The following is a 17,247-nucleotide window of genomic DNA, read 5'->3' as shown; positions in this document are numbered from 1 at the left end:
ATATTAAAAAGGATTAAAGGCTCTGGGGGAGAGGCGATCTATCCCCCTTAATTACGCCCTGGATATAACTAGATAGTCATGATATCGTGGTTGTAGTATGCCGTAGGCACGTATGGGTATTATAATAACATCCGTTTTGGAAGTTTTGTCCACTCCACTTCCTCGGGTCGATAAAAAATAAAAATGAAACCTTTTCGGCGTCAGTTACAAGTTACTCGGTTATTATAAAAATCAAGGCGATTAACATCAGGGCGTTGAACATCAATTGAATACGATTAGCAGCAGTTAGCACAGACTGTTACCACCGAACCAAATTGTTTAATTGTATGACAGTTCAGCGACTATTATAAATCAACGGACGACAAAAAGTGAAAACAAATATATTTTTTAATAATAATATCGTTTATCCTTTGCGCAATCGCGTGCGCGTTTGGGCACCACTAGCGCGCAGTGATAAAAAAAAAAAAAAAAACCAAAAAAACGTCCGTCGTCTGTTATGTATGTGTGTTACTGTTATTTGTTGTAATAGATAAGTGAGATTTGCTTGTGGGCGGGCGGTCGAAAATCGGGGAAAAAAAAAATATAATATAAATGTCAAATGATAAATAACGCGGCGAATAAGCTGGCGGTTACGTTTCGCGCACTCCGGGCCTGAATTTCTCTGTTCAAATATTGTTTTCCTACCGTTCTCGTCAAACGCAACACGCACGCCCATCAAACAATTACGCCGACGGAGTGTGGGCTCGCCGTCAAAGCTGTGCGCCGCCGGTAAGATTGCTCAATTCGCAGTATTGTGTGTGTCGCGTTCGTTTCACGGTCACACCAGCGGCCGCCGCGTTGGCTCGTTCGTTGTGTCGCCCGACACGCATAATACCTACGATACTGTTCACAATAATAATTATTATAAAATATTAATCGTTAATAATTGCCATTCGTCATTACTGATGCTGCTGCTGCCGCTGCTACTGCTACTCCGAATTACCACATATTAATAATAATATTATACTATTATTATATGTATGATAAACGTAATGATATTGTTCTCATCATCGGGTGGGCGCCGCAGAACCTATATCGTTTGATCCGTTGTCGTTGGTTTTCCATTCATCACCGTGCGTTACAATTCCTCATAATATATTTACATACGTATAAACATAATATCGTGTGAAATTGTTTTTTTTTTTTTAAATTTTTTCAACCTTTCATGAATACCATCATTATCCATGCACCTGCCTAATATATTTTATAATATATAATAATATTAGGCAGGCATCCGCCAATAACCTGTGGTGTCTACTATTATAATTGTTATTTCCGAATATTTATCGATGCCATTATCTACCCATGTTTCTGGGTCATGACGTGTCATACTTTGATTATATTCATCTAACATTTTCCCTCGTCTAATTGATTAATATTACCTTAGTATAACTAAAAATTAACACTGAACAAATTATTGTCTACTACTTAAATTAAATATATTTCAGGTGGTTTTTAAATTTGTTAATTTTTACTCTTTTAAAATCAACAAAGTTAATAATATATTGTACATCATAATAATAAACTCTGATGATTTCATTGCTTGATAGATTTTGAACTGCAACTGGTTTTGAGATATTCATTTAGGTATTTGATATAAAAACAGATTAAAATAATTTTTAGTCTTCATTGCGCTCGGTCCGTTAACTGTCAGATTATTATATTAAAATAAGAGACCGATCAGTTATAAAGTATAAGATATCTGCTATTATGTTTTAGTGCAAAATAATTTATAGATAAATTAAAGTGTATTTTTTGACCCACTTCCTGCTAAGCTATCTTGAGAATGTTATAGAATCTTTAACAAGTCATTTAAATCATCTTACTTACTGGCTACTATAAGTACTTGTATTGAGGAGGGATCCGGGGGTCGTAGTCCCCTTTCTTTTTAGAAAATATTTATATGTAGCCCTTCTAATTATATCCAAATCAATAAAATATTTCAATATTCAGGTAATCACATATTTTTTACACTTTGGCATCTCCCTTCTATTTTTTTCCCAATTCAATCATTTAAAATATACAAAATTAAATATATGGGTCAGTAATTTTGTTGAATTAGCCTACACAACCTAACTTTTTAGTTTTTACTAAGTACTTAAAATTTCAAATACTTTTACAATTCTCTAATGCATGGTATAACAACTGTGTTTTTCCAAAAGTAAATACTCAATCTATACCTACAGTTGTGCAATAAATATATGTAATTAGTACAAGATGAATGTAAGGCTGTGTTGCTATCTTTCAGAATAAAAGATTTATGTGTAATATTAATTATTATTACTTAGGTACTCCAAATAAATCTCATTGTTAATCCTAAATTGTATAGTGTTGGTACTGGGGACACAATTAATTAATTATTCTTAACTAATAGTTGTATACCTAGCATCCCATATTTTTTTTAAATTTCCAAGATGAGAATATTTACATAATAATTACATGATAGGTATTTAGCTATTTAGCTATTTAGTTAACAAATTCTCTAAAATGTAATATATAATAATTTATAATAGTTACCTACTTCCATTGTTTAATAAAATTGTTTTGACTATAATGATAATATAAAACAACAGTTTTTAATTTTTTCTTGTTATAAAATATGAATTTTACTTAATTATTTTCTTTTATTCAATCAGCATAGCCATGAGTTATTATAAAATTCATTACATTTAGGTTACAGATGACAGTGAGTTTATTAGTAGAATACGTAAAAAGTCCAAACAAATTTATTCCATTATTTTTCAATACAAATATAGTAAAATATAACTTAAAAGTTATCTGTGTGTGATATTAAAGTAAATTGAATTTATTTCGGTAGATACTTCCAAAACTCAATTTGCTAAAGTTAATAATAATTTTTTTAGTATATACCTACCAATTTTTTAATTTAATTATCAAGAAATAAGGAATGTATAATTATTAAGCATCTATAATTTTTAGGTTAAATTAATAAACTTGGTGATATGGATCCGTGGGTGGTGACTCCTCAAGAATGGACACGTTTTTGCACACATTTTCAAGCATTGAAACCAGTAGGTGGTGTCATTACAGGTGAACAGGCCAAGGGATTTCTTTTACAATCTAGACTTCCTCCACCAGTACTTGGTGCAATATGGTAAAATTATAAAAATATTTCTACACATGTGTTTGTTTATTGTTAATTTTATTTAGGTTGTTAATATCCTAATATTAACTCATTTTTAGGGGTCTAGCTGATACTGACGCAGATGGTCGTATGAATATTATTGAATTTACTATTGCTTGCAAGTTAATTAGCCTTAAACTTAGAGGTTTAGAGCTACCTAAAGTCATCCCTAGTAATTTATGGAACTCTGTTCAGTCTCTAAGTAATTTAAAAAATACCTTTACTATGCTTAATTGAATTAAACTAATTTTAGAACATATATTTTTAGATTCAGTTCCGAAAGCTTCATCTCCACTTCTTACAAGTCCTCCTACTATGACTCCTGGAATTGCGCCACCTATGACATTGCCATTATCAAATGTATCTCCAACAACAATTTTACCAGCTGTAACACCGCCGTTAATACCAGCAGCTTCTTCTCCCATTGGCACCATAAATCCTACAATTAGTCCAGTTGTAAATAGGTCTTCTCCAGTTCAGATTGCAAATTTAACAAATAATATGGCATTAGTTGGTCAAGCAGGTCCTATTAAACCTGCACTACCTGCTGCACCATCTCGTAAGTCGATAAAATAATACTGTTTTTCATTATATTAATTTTTATTATTTTACTTATTTAGTTCCTGGTACGCCAGTTGCTTCAATGCCAATGCCCATATCAATAGATTCTCCGTAAGTTAAAAAATATAATAATTCATTCAATAGATAAAAAATTTTAAGCTTGATAGGTAAAATTTAATAAATAGAACTTTGTTAATATATCATATTAAGATTTCTGATTATTTACAATATTTTAATATTTCTCTTAAATAGTTTTTAATCATATCTAATTCATGATGATGTTTGAAATAATATTTATTAACAACATTTTACTTTTTCTGTGATTATTAAGTTATTTTATTAAGATTGTTTGTGTTAAAATTGTATTTATTATAGAGGAAATCAGGAATGGGCAGTACCACATCAAACTAAATTAAAGTATACACAGATTTTTAATACTACTGATCGCACAAGAACAGGATTTTTAACTGGAGTTCAAGCGCGTGGTATCATGGTGGCTACTCAACTACCACAAAACGTTCTTGCGCAAATATGGTAAATTGAAGATTTGTTATAACTTCTAAATCTTTTATGTTTAATCAATATTTATTTGTTTTGACTTTAAAAGGAATCTCTCTGATATGGATAAAGATGGTCAGTTGTGCTGTGACGAGTTTGTGTTAGCTATGTACTTGTGTGATTTGGCTAAATCTGGAGAAAAAATTCGCATTCCTTTGCCCCCTGAACTTATACCTCCATCTGTTCGACGCCAACGTCAGAATAGTTTAACTGCTCCAAGTGAAGGAACTCCTGAGTCTGACTCTTGTTTGATAAATCAAACAACTTTTGAGGATAAACGCAAAGAGAATTTTGAAAAAGGACAAGCTGAGTTAGAAAGACGCCGTAAAGCTCTATTGGAAATACAGAGAAAGGAACAAGAGGAACGAGAACGTAAAGAAAGGGAAGAGCAAGATAGAAGAGAAAAAATACGATTAGAACAAGAAAAAAGAAGACAAGATGAACTTGAAATACAAATGAGAAAACAAAAAGAACTAGAGCAGGAAAGAGAAGAACAAAGAAAAAGAGCTCAGGAACAAAGAGAAGCAGCTCGAAAGTAAGTTTTATTTTGTATAGTTTAATTTTTACAATGACTTATGGATATCTATTTTAAAAATGAAATATAGAGAAATGGAGAGACAGCGCCAATTAGAGTGGGAAAAACAAAGAAGTATGGAACTTCAACAACAACGACAGAAGGAACAAGAAACAGTACTGAAGTTAAAGGGAAAAAATCAAAGCTTGACTATTGATCTTCAACAAATGGTAAGTTGTTACATAGTTGAAAAATGAAAATGTGTGTATTAAACTGTGAATGCGGTTTTTTTTAGACTGATAAAGTACGTGAGCTATCACAAAAAATTAGTGAAACTCGTGCAAGTGTAACAGGTGTGAAATCTACTATTGATAGTATGCGTACAACACGAGACACTCAAATGAATGAAATGTCACGTTTAAAATCTACTTTGAAAGAACAAAATCAACGTCTTATCACTGTGAGTCAAGAAAAAGTACGTTTAGAAGCCAAGAACAAAATGAATCATAGTATTGAAACTGCAGAAACACAAGAACAAACACAATCAGCAGTTTCAAATAAAAAATTAACATTCAAGAGCTTACAAGATAAAATTGATGATCTTAATTCACAAGTAAGATCTTACCAAATAATTATTAATTTGTATTTTATTTTTGAATTTTTTTTTTTTAGATTGAACTCAAAAAACAAGATGTTGAAAATAATAACAGTTCTATTGATCAATTAAAAACACAATTGACCAAGCTTGTAGAAGATTGTGAAAAAATCTATCCAAGTTACGAAGAAAACACTAAGAAAGTTATGGAAATGAAGAAAAGTAAAGCCAAGGAAATGTCATCTTGGGGAGATGATGCATGGAATTCAGCACCAACTACTGACTGGGTTGAAGAAAAGTCTGCAACTACTTTAGGTACAAGTTAATTAATTAATAATATAAATATTTAAATTGCCAACTTTAATATTAATATTTATATAAATCTATAGAGTCAAGTGCCTATAAAAAATGTCGAGCTTTGTATGAGTTTGAAGCTCGGAACACTGATGAATTATCTTTCCAACCTGGAGATATTATTATGGTTCCATTGGAACAAAATGCAGAACCTGGATGGTTAACAGGAGAATTGAAGAACAAGACAGGATGGTTTCCGGAATCCTATGTTGAAACAGTTGATGGTTCTGATGATATTCGTGACATAATTGCCAATCGCCAAGCTCCTTTAGAAGATAATTTTGTATCTACTCAAAAACCATTAGAGTAAAAAATATTTATTTTTTTTCTATTTAATAAATTATATAACATTATGTTGTTGTAGAGGAATTGCTGAATTACCAGAAAATGAGCTTGGACAAGGATTTGAAACTGATGAGTTTAGTACTTCATGCCCTAAACTTATTTTAGGACATGGTAAATCAGTGAATATTAAAGCACAAGTATTAGATGATTGGACTGGTAAAGACAATACTTGTTTGTCATTGGTAGCTGGTGATATTATTGATGTATCTGAAAATCAAGTATGTATTATTGATTAATTATATACCATAGAAATCAATTATAACACAATTAACGCAATTAAAAGGGGTTTTATATGGGATTTTTTTGTGTTCGTATTTTGAACATTCGGTAAATACTTAATATTTTTTTATTAAATAGTTCCTAATTATATTTCCTAATTTATTACTATCCTTCTTTGTAGGTCCAATAATTAACTTACAACCAAGATTTTCTATACTTTCCGCCCATCAGCTTATTATAGGCATGTTCTCATATTTACACCTTGGCCATAAACTGCTTCATCTTGAAGGTGTATCATGCAACATCTTATTTTTTGAATAGTAAAATAATAAAATTTAGGTATGTTCACGATGTAGTTAATATGTATCTACATTCGGGTTTTTTTTTGTATTATATCTATTGAGTATACTATAGTTGTATAATATCTGCCTAAATTATCACCCCCTCCCCCACCCTCTGATACTCTTTAATTTAATTTACTACCAAAGCTGACTAAATCTAAACTAATTAACATTTCCATTATTTTTTTTGTTATTTTTTTTTTCCATACTACTTGATTGTTAATTCTATTATTTTATTAGTTTACTATTATTATCACTAGTATGCATTCTATTTTAATTAATTATTTATTTATTTTTAGGACGATTGGTGGTATGGTAAAACTTCAGATAATCGTGTGGGCTGGTTCCCAAAATCTTCTGTGTCCGTAATTGAGAATGCAGTTAAAGATACTAATATTCCAAGTGACAAACAAGGTTTATATATTTAATAAATAATATTATAATATTTCAATACGTATTACTGATTTATTTTGGGTGAAAATTGTCATCCATTTCACATTTTTCAGTGCTTCAGTATATTTATAATTATAAAGTATTATTTATTGAAAGCACTGACTTAAGTCGGCTTCATATTTTTTAGTAAATTAAAATCCTTTTCTAATATTCAATTCATCTTAAGAAGGAACCTAACTGATCATATCATGAAACCCCTCAAGTCACCTAGTGAACCAGCATGTCTGTCAGCTTTTTATAAAACCCATGCCCCTGAATTGTCTGCCCAAATTCCTTTTTAACACGAATAGAGCATAGTTAACTGGCCAGAATATTTAACAAGACATTTATATATTTTGTGAAATGTTCGATCACATCAGTGTTATACAATAACTTAATTTTTCTAAAAAAAAATATTTTTAACTAATTAATATTTTATATTTAGAATATTATATTGTTCTCTACCCATATGATTCTGTGGAGCCAGGAGATTTAAATATGAATCAAGATGAAGTAGTTTTAGTAACAAAAAAGGATGGAGATTGGTGGACAGGAATAATAGGTGACAGGTCTGGAATATTTCCTTCTAACTATGTGCAATATCTTGATCCTCAGGTAAATTTTACTTTTGATATAATAATTTTTTTTAAAACCATGTAAGTACAGTTAAATCTCCATGATAACTCAAGTTCTTGACATCTGTCACAAAATTAATGTTTATAATATTACATAACTTGTAAAATTAAGTGAAATTTATAGATTGTTGTATTGAATACCTCAACAACTTAAATTTTATTTGCTATTGTTATAACACATTTTCTTGGCCAAATACAAATTAATGACCATTGTTTTTAGTTATATTAGTGTAGTTCATTTTAGACATCTGTTAATTCTTATTAAAAAATGTTTATTTTGTACTCTTGAAATTTAATAAAATTAACTAGTCAATTTATTTTTAATTTTTAAAGCAATAGGTTGGAGGTTGCACTGTATTTATTTTTCATAATAAATATTTTTGTTTTAATTTAATTTTTAATTTTATATAGCCTAAAGAAACTACTGTGAATAAGAATCCTCCTTTTGAAACAGCTTCATCAGTAAAATCAGAAACGTCTGTTACTTCTTCGCCATTGACTACTCCTATTATGCTAGAACCTCAAAAACCGAATGGTAGTAGATCTGTGACACCAGATCTAGCATCAACAAAGGTATGAAATAAATGAATCCAAGTATAAACAAAAAATTGCCATGTATTATAATACATTCAACATATACTTTTCCTTTTTAAACACTTAAAATGTTTGCATTTATTTTAATCCTTTTCTAAAAGGTTAAAACTACTGATTGATTTTTTTTCTTAGAAGTATCTATTGCCTAGGAGAATAGTAATACTTTTTCTAATTTTAAGCAGATATATTGAATAATGTCATAATTAAAGGCAAGGCAAGGCAAAATATTATTTTATGGGAAAAATATATTTCAAATATTTGCTGCACCACAATTTTTGTAGGAAATATGAGCAGAGTAGAAGTACGGATAGTACTACTGCTGTCCACTACTACACATATTAAGTGGAGGGGGAAATTTTTACTTAGCTACTGCTGCAGCGCTGCTTTTGTGTTTTGTAGCGTGTTTTTTTTTCTTTGTTTAATCCAAATAACTGGAATAACTAAAAAGTATTTTTAAATATTTAATCTCAGTTAAAATAGAACCCAATTTTGAGTTGAATGCCTCACATTTACCTTTATAGTTTATTTCTAATATTATTTTAAATGAAAATATTAAATAGGTAATATTCCGAATTTGAAAATGTTGTAAACACAATGTCTACACAATGAGTAGTCGATATAATGATTTGATTTTCAAGTTCAGTATCTTTTTTCGATGGAAAAGCGCATCTAGTTAGTGCATTGAGGGAATTAAAATTCACAAATGTACATCAATTTCCATACTTGATAATATTTTAAAAATGTCTTGACTCATTTTGAACTGTTTACAGACATTTTCAATTTTTCAATTTTTTTAGTTTTTTCTTAATAATTGTCAATTAAATTGTATTTGTTTGGTCAAAATGCGTACAAATTTAATACAAGTATCATTGTTACTTTTGCAGTTAAAAAATACTCAAAATATATAGCCACAAATTATTTGTATAAGCATTAAAGCATTAAAATTTATTTTGTAGTTAAAAATGTATAAAATGTTCAATTTGTATAGCAAAGGATTGAACATTTAAACAAGGTTCCATGTAAATGGTAAATAAATTACTTATCAATAGATAATATCATCAAATTTACTTATTGATATCAAATGCTGACTGGCCATCATCGCTCAGAATCGTTTTTTGGTATTCAATGATATTATACATTAAATTCAAATTTAATACCGTCCATTACAGTGACCCACTTGTAATCTGTGGTACAGAAGATCGACACCCACTTGCCTACCTTTTTTAAAATTTCTATGGTTCCTATTATAATTAAATAATAACGTACTAGTATTAATAACTTTTATAGACTATAGTACACACAATATACATTTGAGACTATAATGTACTTATTTTAAATATATTATAATATATGATTAGAATAGTTTAAGAATTTTCTTTTTTTTATTAAATTCAATACTTTTTAACAGTAACAAAAACATTTTTTTAGGTTTAACCTTCCCGGCTTGCATAAAAAACTTCCAGGTTTGAAATATCATCCCTATTCTCACGTATTTGTGAAATTATATTAGTAAAATAAATTTGAAAAATTAGTCAAAGATCTAGAAAAATGTAACTGCTTATTTATTTGATTTGTAATTATTTTATCAAGTATTAACTTATATGCCTATTTATTTTTCTTATTTTAAATAAATAACTTATATTTTATTTTTGATTTAAATAAATAATATTACAAGCTAATTAAATACTCAATCGTATAGCAATCGTTTCACATCAAACATTTTAATATGTTGAGATTTTTTTTTATTTGATTTTATAAATTTAGAGCCATGTACTCGTATGTATTGTCTCCGTCTTACACATATAGCATAGACAATTTTTGTTCGCCAGTTTTGATAGAGTGAATTGGCCTAATATCAAATTTTTAGGTAAAAAACATTATCTATGTTCTCTCGTTAGTTTTTTTACGATATTTTAATTTTTAAGAGATGAGTGAGATGAATATGTAAAATATTAATATTTAAAAATATTCATAATTCATTTAAAAATTAAAATATCATAAAAAATTAACGAGTGAACACAGATAATGATTCTTACCTAATAGTTTGATAATAAGTCAATTCACTCCAATATCAAAACTGACAGCACACTATTTAAACTGGTGAACAAAAATTTGCTTTGTGTCAGACAGAGTCAACACATGTAGGTACCACGTCTTCTTAATAGCAAATGAGTTTATAATGGTATATAACACGAACACATTATTTAAGTCTATTAAAATAGTATGTTTACTAAATATTTTGACTTATACTCCGGCCACTGAGAGAGCGCTACCCGGCGGCGACCAAAACTCGTTTGATCTCGCGCATTCCCACCACTAAATCTGCCCGTACGCTGGCCGCCGCAACAACTATATGGTAGAGTGGGAGAAATTGTAGGTATGAGAACGGGGAGCTCGGTCATTTGGATGCGCCAACGAGTAGCACTCTCTCGGTGGCCGGAGTATAGTTATAATTTTAACAAATTTATTTTTACTTATATACTTTCACAAATAGGTGAGGATAGAGATGATATTTCAAGCCTGGAAATCCCTTGCTTTTTTGTGTATATTTTGTGTATTTTATTATTATTGATTGTTTGTTGCTGCCTATGGCTTGTGTTTTTGGTTATCAGAGGGAAAGCAGTGCAACAGAAGATAGTGAAAATGATGACAAGGTAAACTATGCTTTCAGTGTATTGTTTGCATGAAATAATTTTTGTGAAGTACCTATAATTAAATAACATTTTAAAATTGCTGTAACTTAAATGTATGTTTTCTCAGATAACTAAAGGAACAAAAAAAGCAGAAGTGGCAACTGTAATTGCTCCATACACAGCCACTAGCACAGAACAATTAAGTTTACAACGAGGACAATTGGTAAAAATTAGAAAGAAGACTACCACGGGTTGGTGGGAAGGAGAGTTACAAGTAAATAAAAACACACTTGATCATTATTTGGACAATTATTTGTTAAAATGTAATGTTAGGCAAAAGGACAAAAACGTCAAATTGGTTGGTTTCCAGCATCTTATGTAAAACCATTAGGTAATACTGGCAGAGCAAATTCACCCGCTACAAAAAGTAATCAATCTGCAGTAATGCCTGTTACTACTCCAACACCTTCCTCCAATAATTCTCTAGGTAATACAATCATATTGTCATATTTTTTGTTTAATAATTAAATAATATTAATTAATATTATTTGCAGAAAAAGTCATAGCTTTGTTTCCATTTAATGCGGTTCACAATGATGAATTAACATTCCAGAAAGATGAGATTATAACATTGGTATCAAAAGATGAGCAAGCTTGGTGGAGAGGAGAATTAAATGGAAAGACTGGATTGTTTCCAAGTAATTACGTGGCACCTCTATGTAAGTAAAAGAAATAAAGTATTAGAAAATATTGTAATTACATACATTTTGCATGTTTCCATTCAATTTTTAAAAATGTGTTAAAGGCATTTTAATGTCAAAAATTACAATACAAAAATTTGTAACTAAATAACTTTTATAATTTTATCAAATATATTTTAGATTATAAAAAATATGTCTATTACAATAATTATTTTATGGGATTACTTGCAACTAATAGAAAATTAAAATTAATTTATTGATTATGAAATCATTTTTTAGTGGGTTCAAAATATTATAATGAACTCTTCTAAATAGTTTTATTACAAGTTATAAATAGATAATAAGATAAGACTTATACTAACATCTTCTATATTCTGTCTCTTTTGTTTTTGTTTTGTTTTTTTTTTTGTAGGAGTTTGTTATAGTCATTTGTTCACTGGCTAACGACCCATCAGGCGGATGAACTTCAGAATATTAGTATGGTTTTTTTTGATTAAATTATATATTATTTTTTTCAAAGCCTGATTAGTAAGTAAGTTTAATATTTATGGTATTAAATTATAAAAGCTAAGAAAATAACTTTTAGTCATAAACAAGACTTGTATTATTTTTTTTTTAGTTATCAATCACCCATATTATAGTCATTGCAATTGATGGGTCAGCCATTTCTAAAAAAATATTCTGTACATTTTTTTAATTAATACTATTTACCAATTATCACTTCTAATATACTTACATTTAGTTTATAAAGTAACATACAAAATATGTTAGTAGAATTATTTTTTTTTATGATTTACTTAAGTGCAATATTTTCCCTCCATTTTATTATTAGAGTATTTATTTTTAGATATTTATTGTATAACTTTAATATACCATGTAAATTTTAATTTTTTTATCATTATTGTTTATATTGGAATCTCTTAAACTGATATTTGTTGTTATAATTATTATATACATGTCAGTGTTACTATATATCTACTTAAGTTTATGAACAAACATCTAAATAAGTTATTCCACAAAAGTCATAATTCTATAATTAATGTTATATTTTGTTAAATAATAATAATTATTTCTTATCTATTGTTAAATTTGCATGATTTTTAGTTAGACTTACCCATGTTGTATTTGAATAGTTAATGTAGTAAATGTAATTATTACTAACTAATATACTATTATATCATAACATTTAGAGGAGTTCATTATATAATCAGTTAATGTTGTGTGGTAAATTTAGTGTGAATTTGTATTATTTATCACTTACAAAATATTATATTCTATTCACAATGGTATTTAAAAATATATAGAACATTTCAAATATCATACAATTTTTTCAATGTGTTATACTTACCACCTTAATCCAAAAACTACAAGTTTCTTTTCTATTAATTTAAATATTTATTAATACCTAGTTTTTTCAATTATTAACAAAGACTAATAATGGAATTAATAATAATATAAGTTTGGTTTATCATTACATTTAAATATGCATTTACGAATTAAATAACTTGTTGATGTTAAATCAATGAAAAATAATGGCATACATTTTTATTAATTTTAAATTACATATTATTAGGCGTTTGATTAATTTTAAGCTATTATTTTATTGAAATAAATAAATTGAAATGCATTTTTTAATTAAAATAATTGATAATTAATGAATAATAAAATTGAATATCAATAATCTATTATGATCATATTTAAATAAATGTGTTTAAAAATTGCATTCATATTTGTTTGCGATTTTATTTTACTTTCCTTAATTTGTTGTACTTATAGGAAAGAGTAAAAATGTATATCCCACAATTCTCACATTTCTATCTTCTTACTTAAGTTTTTAAAATCAAAATCCTCTTCTTTCAATGTTAAATATGTGTTCAATAAATAAACACAAATTTTTTTTGATTACTTTTAGTCTAGTAAGGTCAATTTTGTGAAAATTATTTAAATTTTCTATTGTATTATAATCACATTGTAGCTGAAGTGACAATTAAAGTAAAATTGAATAAAGAAGAACGAAAACGACAACAACATATTCACGAATTGATAACCACTGAGCAGGCTTATATTGAAGACATGACTGCAGTACATGAAGTATTTATATTCAATTATATTAATTAGTTATTTGTTCTATTATTTATGAAACATCATAATATCATTTATAATTGTTACTTTTAAGTAAGTTAGTATATATTATTTGAATTTTTTATTTAACTCTGAGGAGTGAATTATGAATTCACAGATATTACTTAAAAAGTGGATTAGAAATGAAAAATTTGAAAAAAAAAATATTGTAATTTAGAGCCATGACGATTATATTATATCTTCATTAGTGTGCAAACTATTTTTCTAGATGGCGTCAACAGTATTTTTTTATGAGACCCGCTGGCCACTTCCCTAATTTTATTTCTACTTCAAATCAGAGTATTCAGCTATTATTTACCTATATTAATAATTTTTCATTATTATTACTATACTTATAGCGATAATACATAAATAAGAGTTAAGAACACAAATTAGACACATGTAGATACATACATGTATTTAATAGGTTAGATTTATAAAGCTCGTTAAGCTCTTAAACTTGAAAATTGACGTTCTATGGTTTTTTGGTAAATATCTGATATAATTTTTTTTTGTTCAATATAATTATATTATTTGTATTTAAAAACATTGAATCTTATCTAGCCCAGCATTATTAATTTTGTGTTAATTAGGTGTTTGAAAAGCCTTTATATGAAAGTGGTGTTCTTACTACTTCCGACATCTGTAAAATTTTTATCAACTGGGAAGAAATTATAGAGTGTAATCAAATCTTTTTGACGTAAGTATTTTTAGTACAATAAATTAACAAACGTTTTAAACATATTTAACTGAAATTATAATAAAACTTTATATCATTGTTATATACCTTATTAGCTATTATAGAATATATTTATTTTACAGATCATTACGAGTGCGTAGGGATATGAGTTCTGCCGGAATTGTACGAATAGTTGGTGATATTTTGTGTGAACATGTAAGAAGTAATATGATTAGTTCATTATCATATATATTTATGAATTTTTTTTATTTTAGTTTCCAAGAATGACTAGATATGTGCGCTTTTGTAGTTGTCAATTAAATGCTGCAATCACTCTACAGAAACTTACAGAGACTAATCCAGCTTTTTGTGAAGTCACCAAACGTTGCCAGAGTGATTCTCGCATTAAAGGACTGCCGTTGAGTTCATTTCTTATTAAACCCATGCAACGAATTACTAAATATCCTTTACTTGTACAAAAGGTGTGTATACAATAGTTTTAAATCCATAGTATCTATTATTTAGTATTTATTTTTACAGATCTTAGAGCATACTCCACATTCTCATCCAGATCGTTTACACTTAGAAGAGGCACTTGCTAAAGCTGAAGAAATATGTCTTCAAGTATTTATAATTTTTTTTATTTTTATATTAAATAATACCTATTCTCTTTGATTAATAGGTAAATGAAGGTGTCAGGGAAAAAGAAAATTCTGACCGTTTAGAGTGGTTGCAAACACATGTGAACAGTGAAGGATTAAGCGAAAGGTTAATATTTAACTCATTAACTAATTCGTTGGGATCAAGAAAATTTCTACACTATGGGTCTTTATCAAAAACTAAAAGTGGTAAAGAACTTGTTGGGTTCTTGATGAATGATATGTTTCTTCTTGTTGAACCAGTAAAACCATCTATTCTGTCTGGACAAACATTTTCATTTGACAAATTTTTGGGAGATTCATTTAAAATTTACAAACAAGTAAGTTTTTTTATATTGTTTTTAAATGAAATATCTAAACATTTTTGGTTTGTTGTTATTTAGCCCTTTTTATTAATGTTGTTAAATATTGCTGACTCGGTGACAGATAGTGTTGAATTTCGAATTGATTATGATAATATACCTATACTATTGTCATCTCCAAGTATTAATGAACGAAACTTATGGTTGAAAAAATTAAACGAAGCTAAAAAGATTTTGATTGCCAGTGAAAAGAATCAAAAACAACTAATGGAATCAAGTACATTATTATTTTATAATATTAATGTATTATTGGTAACATTTTAATATTTATAAGTTTATGTATCTGTTTTAGAAAAAGCAGATTTTGGTGCTTGTGGCAGAGTCTTAGTTTTTGTTATGGATGGTAGAAAACTCCAAACTCCAAAACTTGGTAATCTATCATAAATTATTAAATAATTGTTTAGTTGATCTTAATGAAATTATGTTTAGGTAAAAAAGCTACTTTCTGCGAAGTTAGCATGGGATCTCGAAAACAATGTACACAAGTAAGTGAATCTCCTGATCCTAAGTGGGATTCATCAATGCAGTTCCTTGTCAAAGATATTCAAGATGACATTCTTTGTGTAACAGTGTTTAATAAAGGGCATTATTCTCCCGATGGTAATTATGTTTTTAAATTACTGTTAGTTCTATTTGAGGAATAAGATGAATGAATTCTTATATATAATTAATTTTAAACTATAATTTGCTTAACAATTTAATTTATTTTTATTTTGTTTTAGAATTTTTAGGACGATCTGAAATTCGTGTATCAGAGATAATCCAATCAACTAAAAATAGTAGAGGACCTCTTACTAAACATTTGCAGTTGAGAGAAGTACAGACTGGTGTTATAACTTTAAAGTTGGATTTATGCTTATTTGATGCAAATTGATACAGACAATATTAGTTTATTTTACAAACAAGGAAAACTATCTCTATTGATAATTTTAGTTAACTTTTATACCTATTTACTATTTAGATTCCATATTATTAAATTATTTATTGAATGTCTTGTTAATCTCATTTTTTGATACCAATATTGTATTGATTTATATGCAAATGGTTAATAGGTTTATAAAAAAAAAAAACTATGTTACCAATGATTATTATTTCAATATTAAACTATTTAACTATATTATTAGCTTATAATAAATATTATTGAATTTTATTTATTGGCTACTGAATAAATATGCGTAATACATAAATATTCTCTCTGAGTCTACGAAGGCTTTAGTCTATGCTGTGTTTTGTACTGTTAATGGGCTATAATATATTTGACTCGTAAGGATTTAATAAAAAAATGAACTTCTTGATGCATTAATATTTTTTTTATAGATCATTGTCAGTGGAGCGCTGGAGGAGGAGGAGGTAGGGGTAATATCCCCCTCTTCAATGTCTGATAAATTTCCTTATTTGTGTCTTTGGTATTACCACCATAATTCATTTAAATGTATTATTTTTAGGGTTCTGAAATTTTCTGAAATTCATTTTTTCGAAATATTTTATATTAATGAAAGATATAAAAACTAATTTTAATTTAAAACTATAATAGCAAGTACAGTAAACCCCTCTACTTAGTTAAGTGTTCATGAAAAATATAGTAATATTTGTTGCATAGTTGCATAGTATACTATACAAATTACATAATAATTATCTATTTTATATGTATATATATATAATATTATCTTCTTTATTTCATGATCTGGAATTAAATATTGATAATCATTAATCGGGTATGAAATTAGTATGACCCACAGATATATAAAAATACTCTTTGT

General features: G+C 27.9%; 1 protein-coding gene across 5 annotated transcripts; it reads left to right on the top strand.

The window, feature by feature from the left end:
- Positions 1-503: 503 nt before the first annotated feature.
- LOC132951789 (intersectin-1) lies at positions 504-16,637 on the top strand. Of its 5 annotated transcripts, none has more exons than XM_061023750.1 (29): positions 504-768; positions 2,980-3,154; positions 3,244-3,386; positions 3,453-3,743; positions 3,805-3,856; positions 4,121-4,279; positions 4,353-4,838; positions 4,909-5,047; positions 5,113-5,430; positions 5,490-5,727; positions 5,802-6,072; positions 6,131-6,329; positions 6,971-7,085; positions 7,549-7,718; positions 8,150-8,311; positions 10,945-10,986; positions 11,093-11,239; positions 11,299-11,452; positions 11,520-11,684; positions 13,642-13,757; positions 14,381-14,487; positions 14,610-14,682; positions 14,742-14,948; positions 15,007-15,090; positions 15,149-15,445; positions 15,509-15,704; positions 15,780-15,857; positions 15,917-16,087; positions 16,210-16,637. In XM_061023750.1, exons 2-29 carry the CDS (start codon positions 3,003-3,005, stop codon positions 16,359-16,361), a joined length of 4,884 nt encoding a protein of 1,627 aa, XP_060879733.1. In that variant the 5' UTR covers positions 504-768; positions 2,980-3,002; the 3' UTR covers positions 16,362-16,637. The 5 variants fall into 5 exon arrangements, with proteins under 5 accessions (XP_060879733.1, XP_060879736.1, XP_060879737.1 ...); XM_061023752.1 differs by lacking the exon at positions 504-768 and adding an exon at positions 794-1,028; XM_061023751.1 differs by lacking the exon at positions 504-768 and adding an exon at positions 794-1,112.
- Positions 16,638-17,247: the final 610 nt, after the last annotated feature.

This window comes from Metopolophium dirhodum, chromosome 9, assembly GCF_019925205.1.
Source record: "Metopolophium dirhodum isolate CAU chromosome 9, ASM1992520v1, whole genome shotgun sequence".
Taxonomy (NCBI): Eukaryota; Metazoa; Arthropoda; class Insecta; order Hemiptera; family Aphididae; genus Metopolophium; species Metopolophium dirhodum.
Note: the sequence above shows the minus strand (reverse complement) of the source record. Positions and strands in the feature narration are given on the sequence as shown.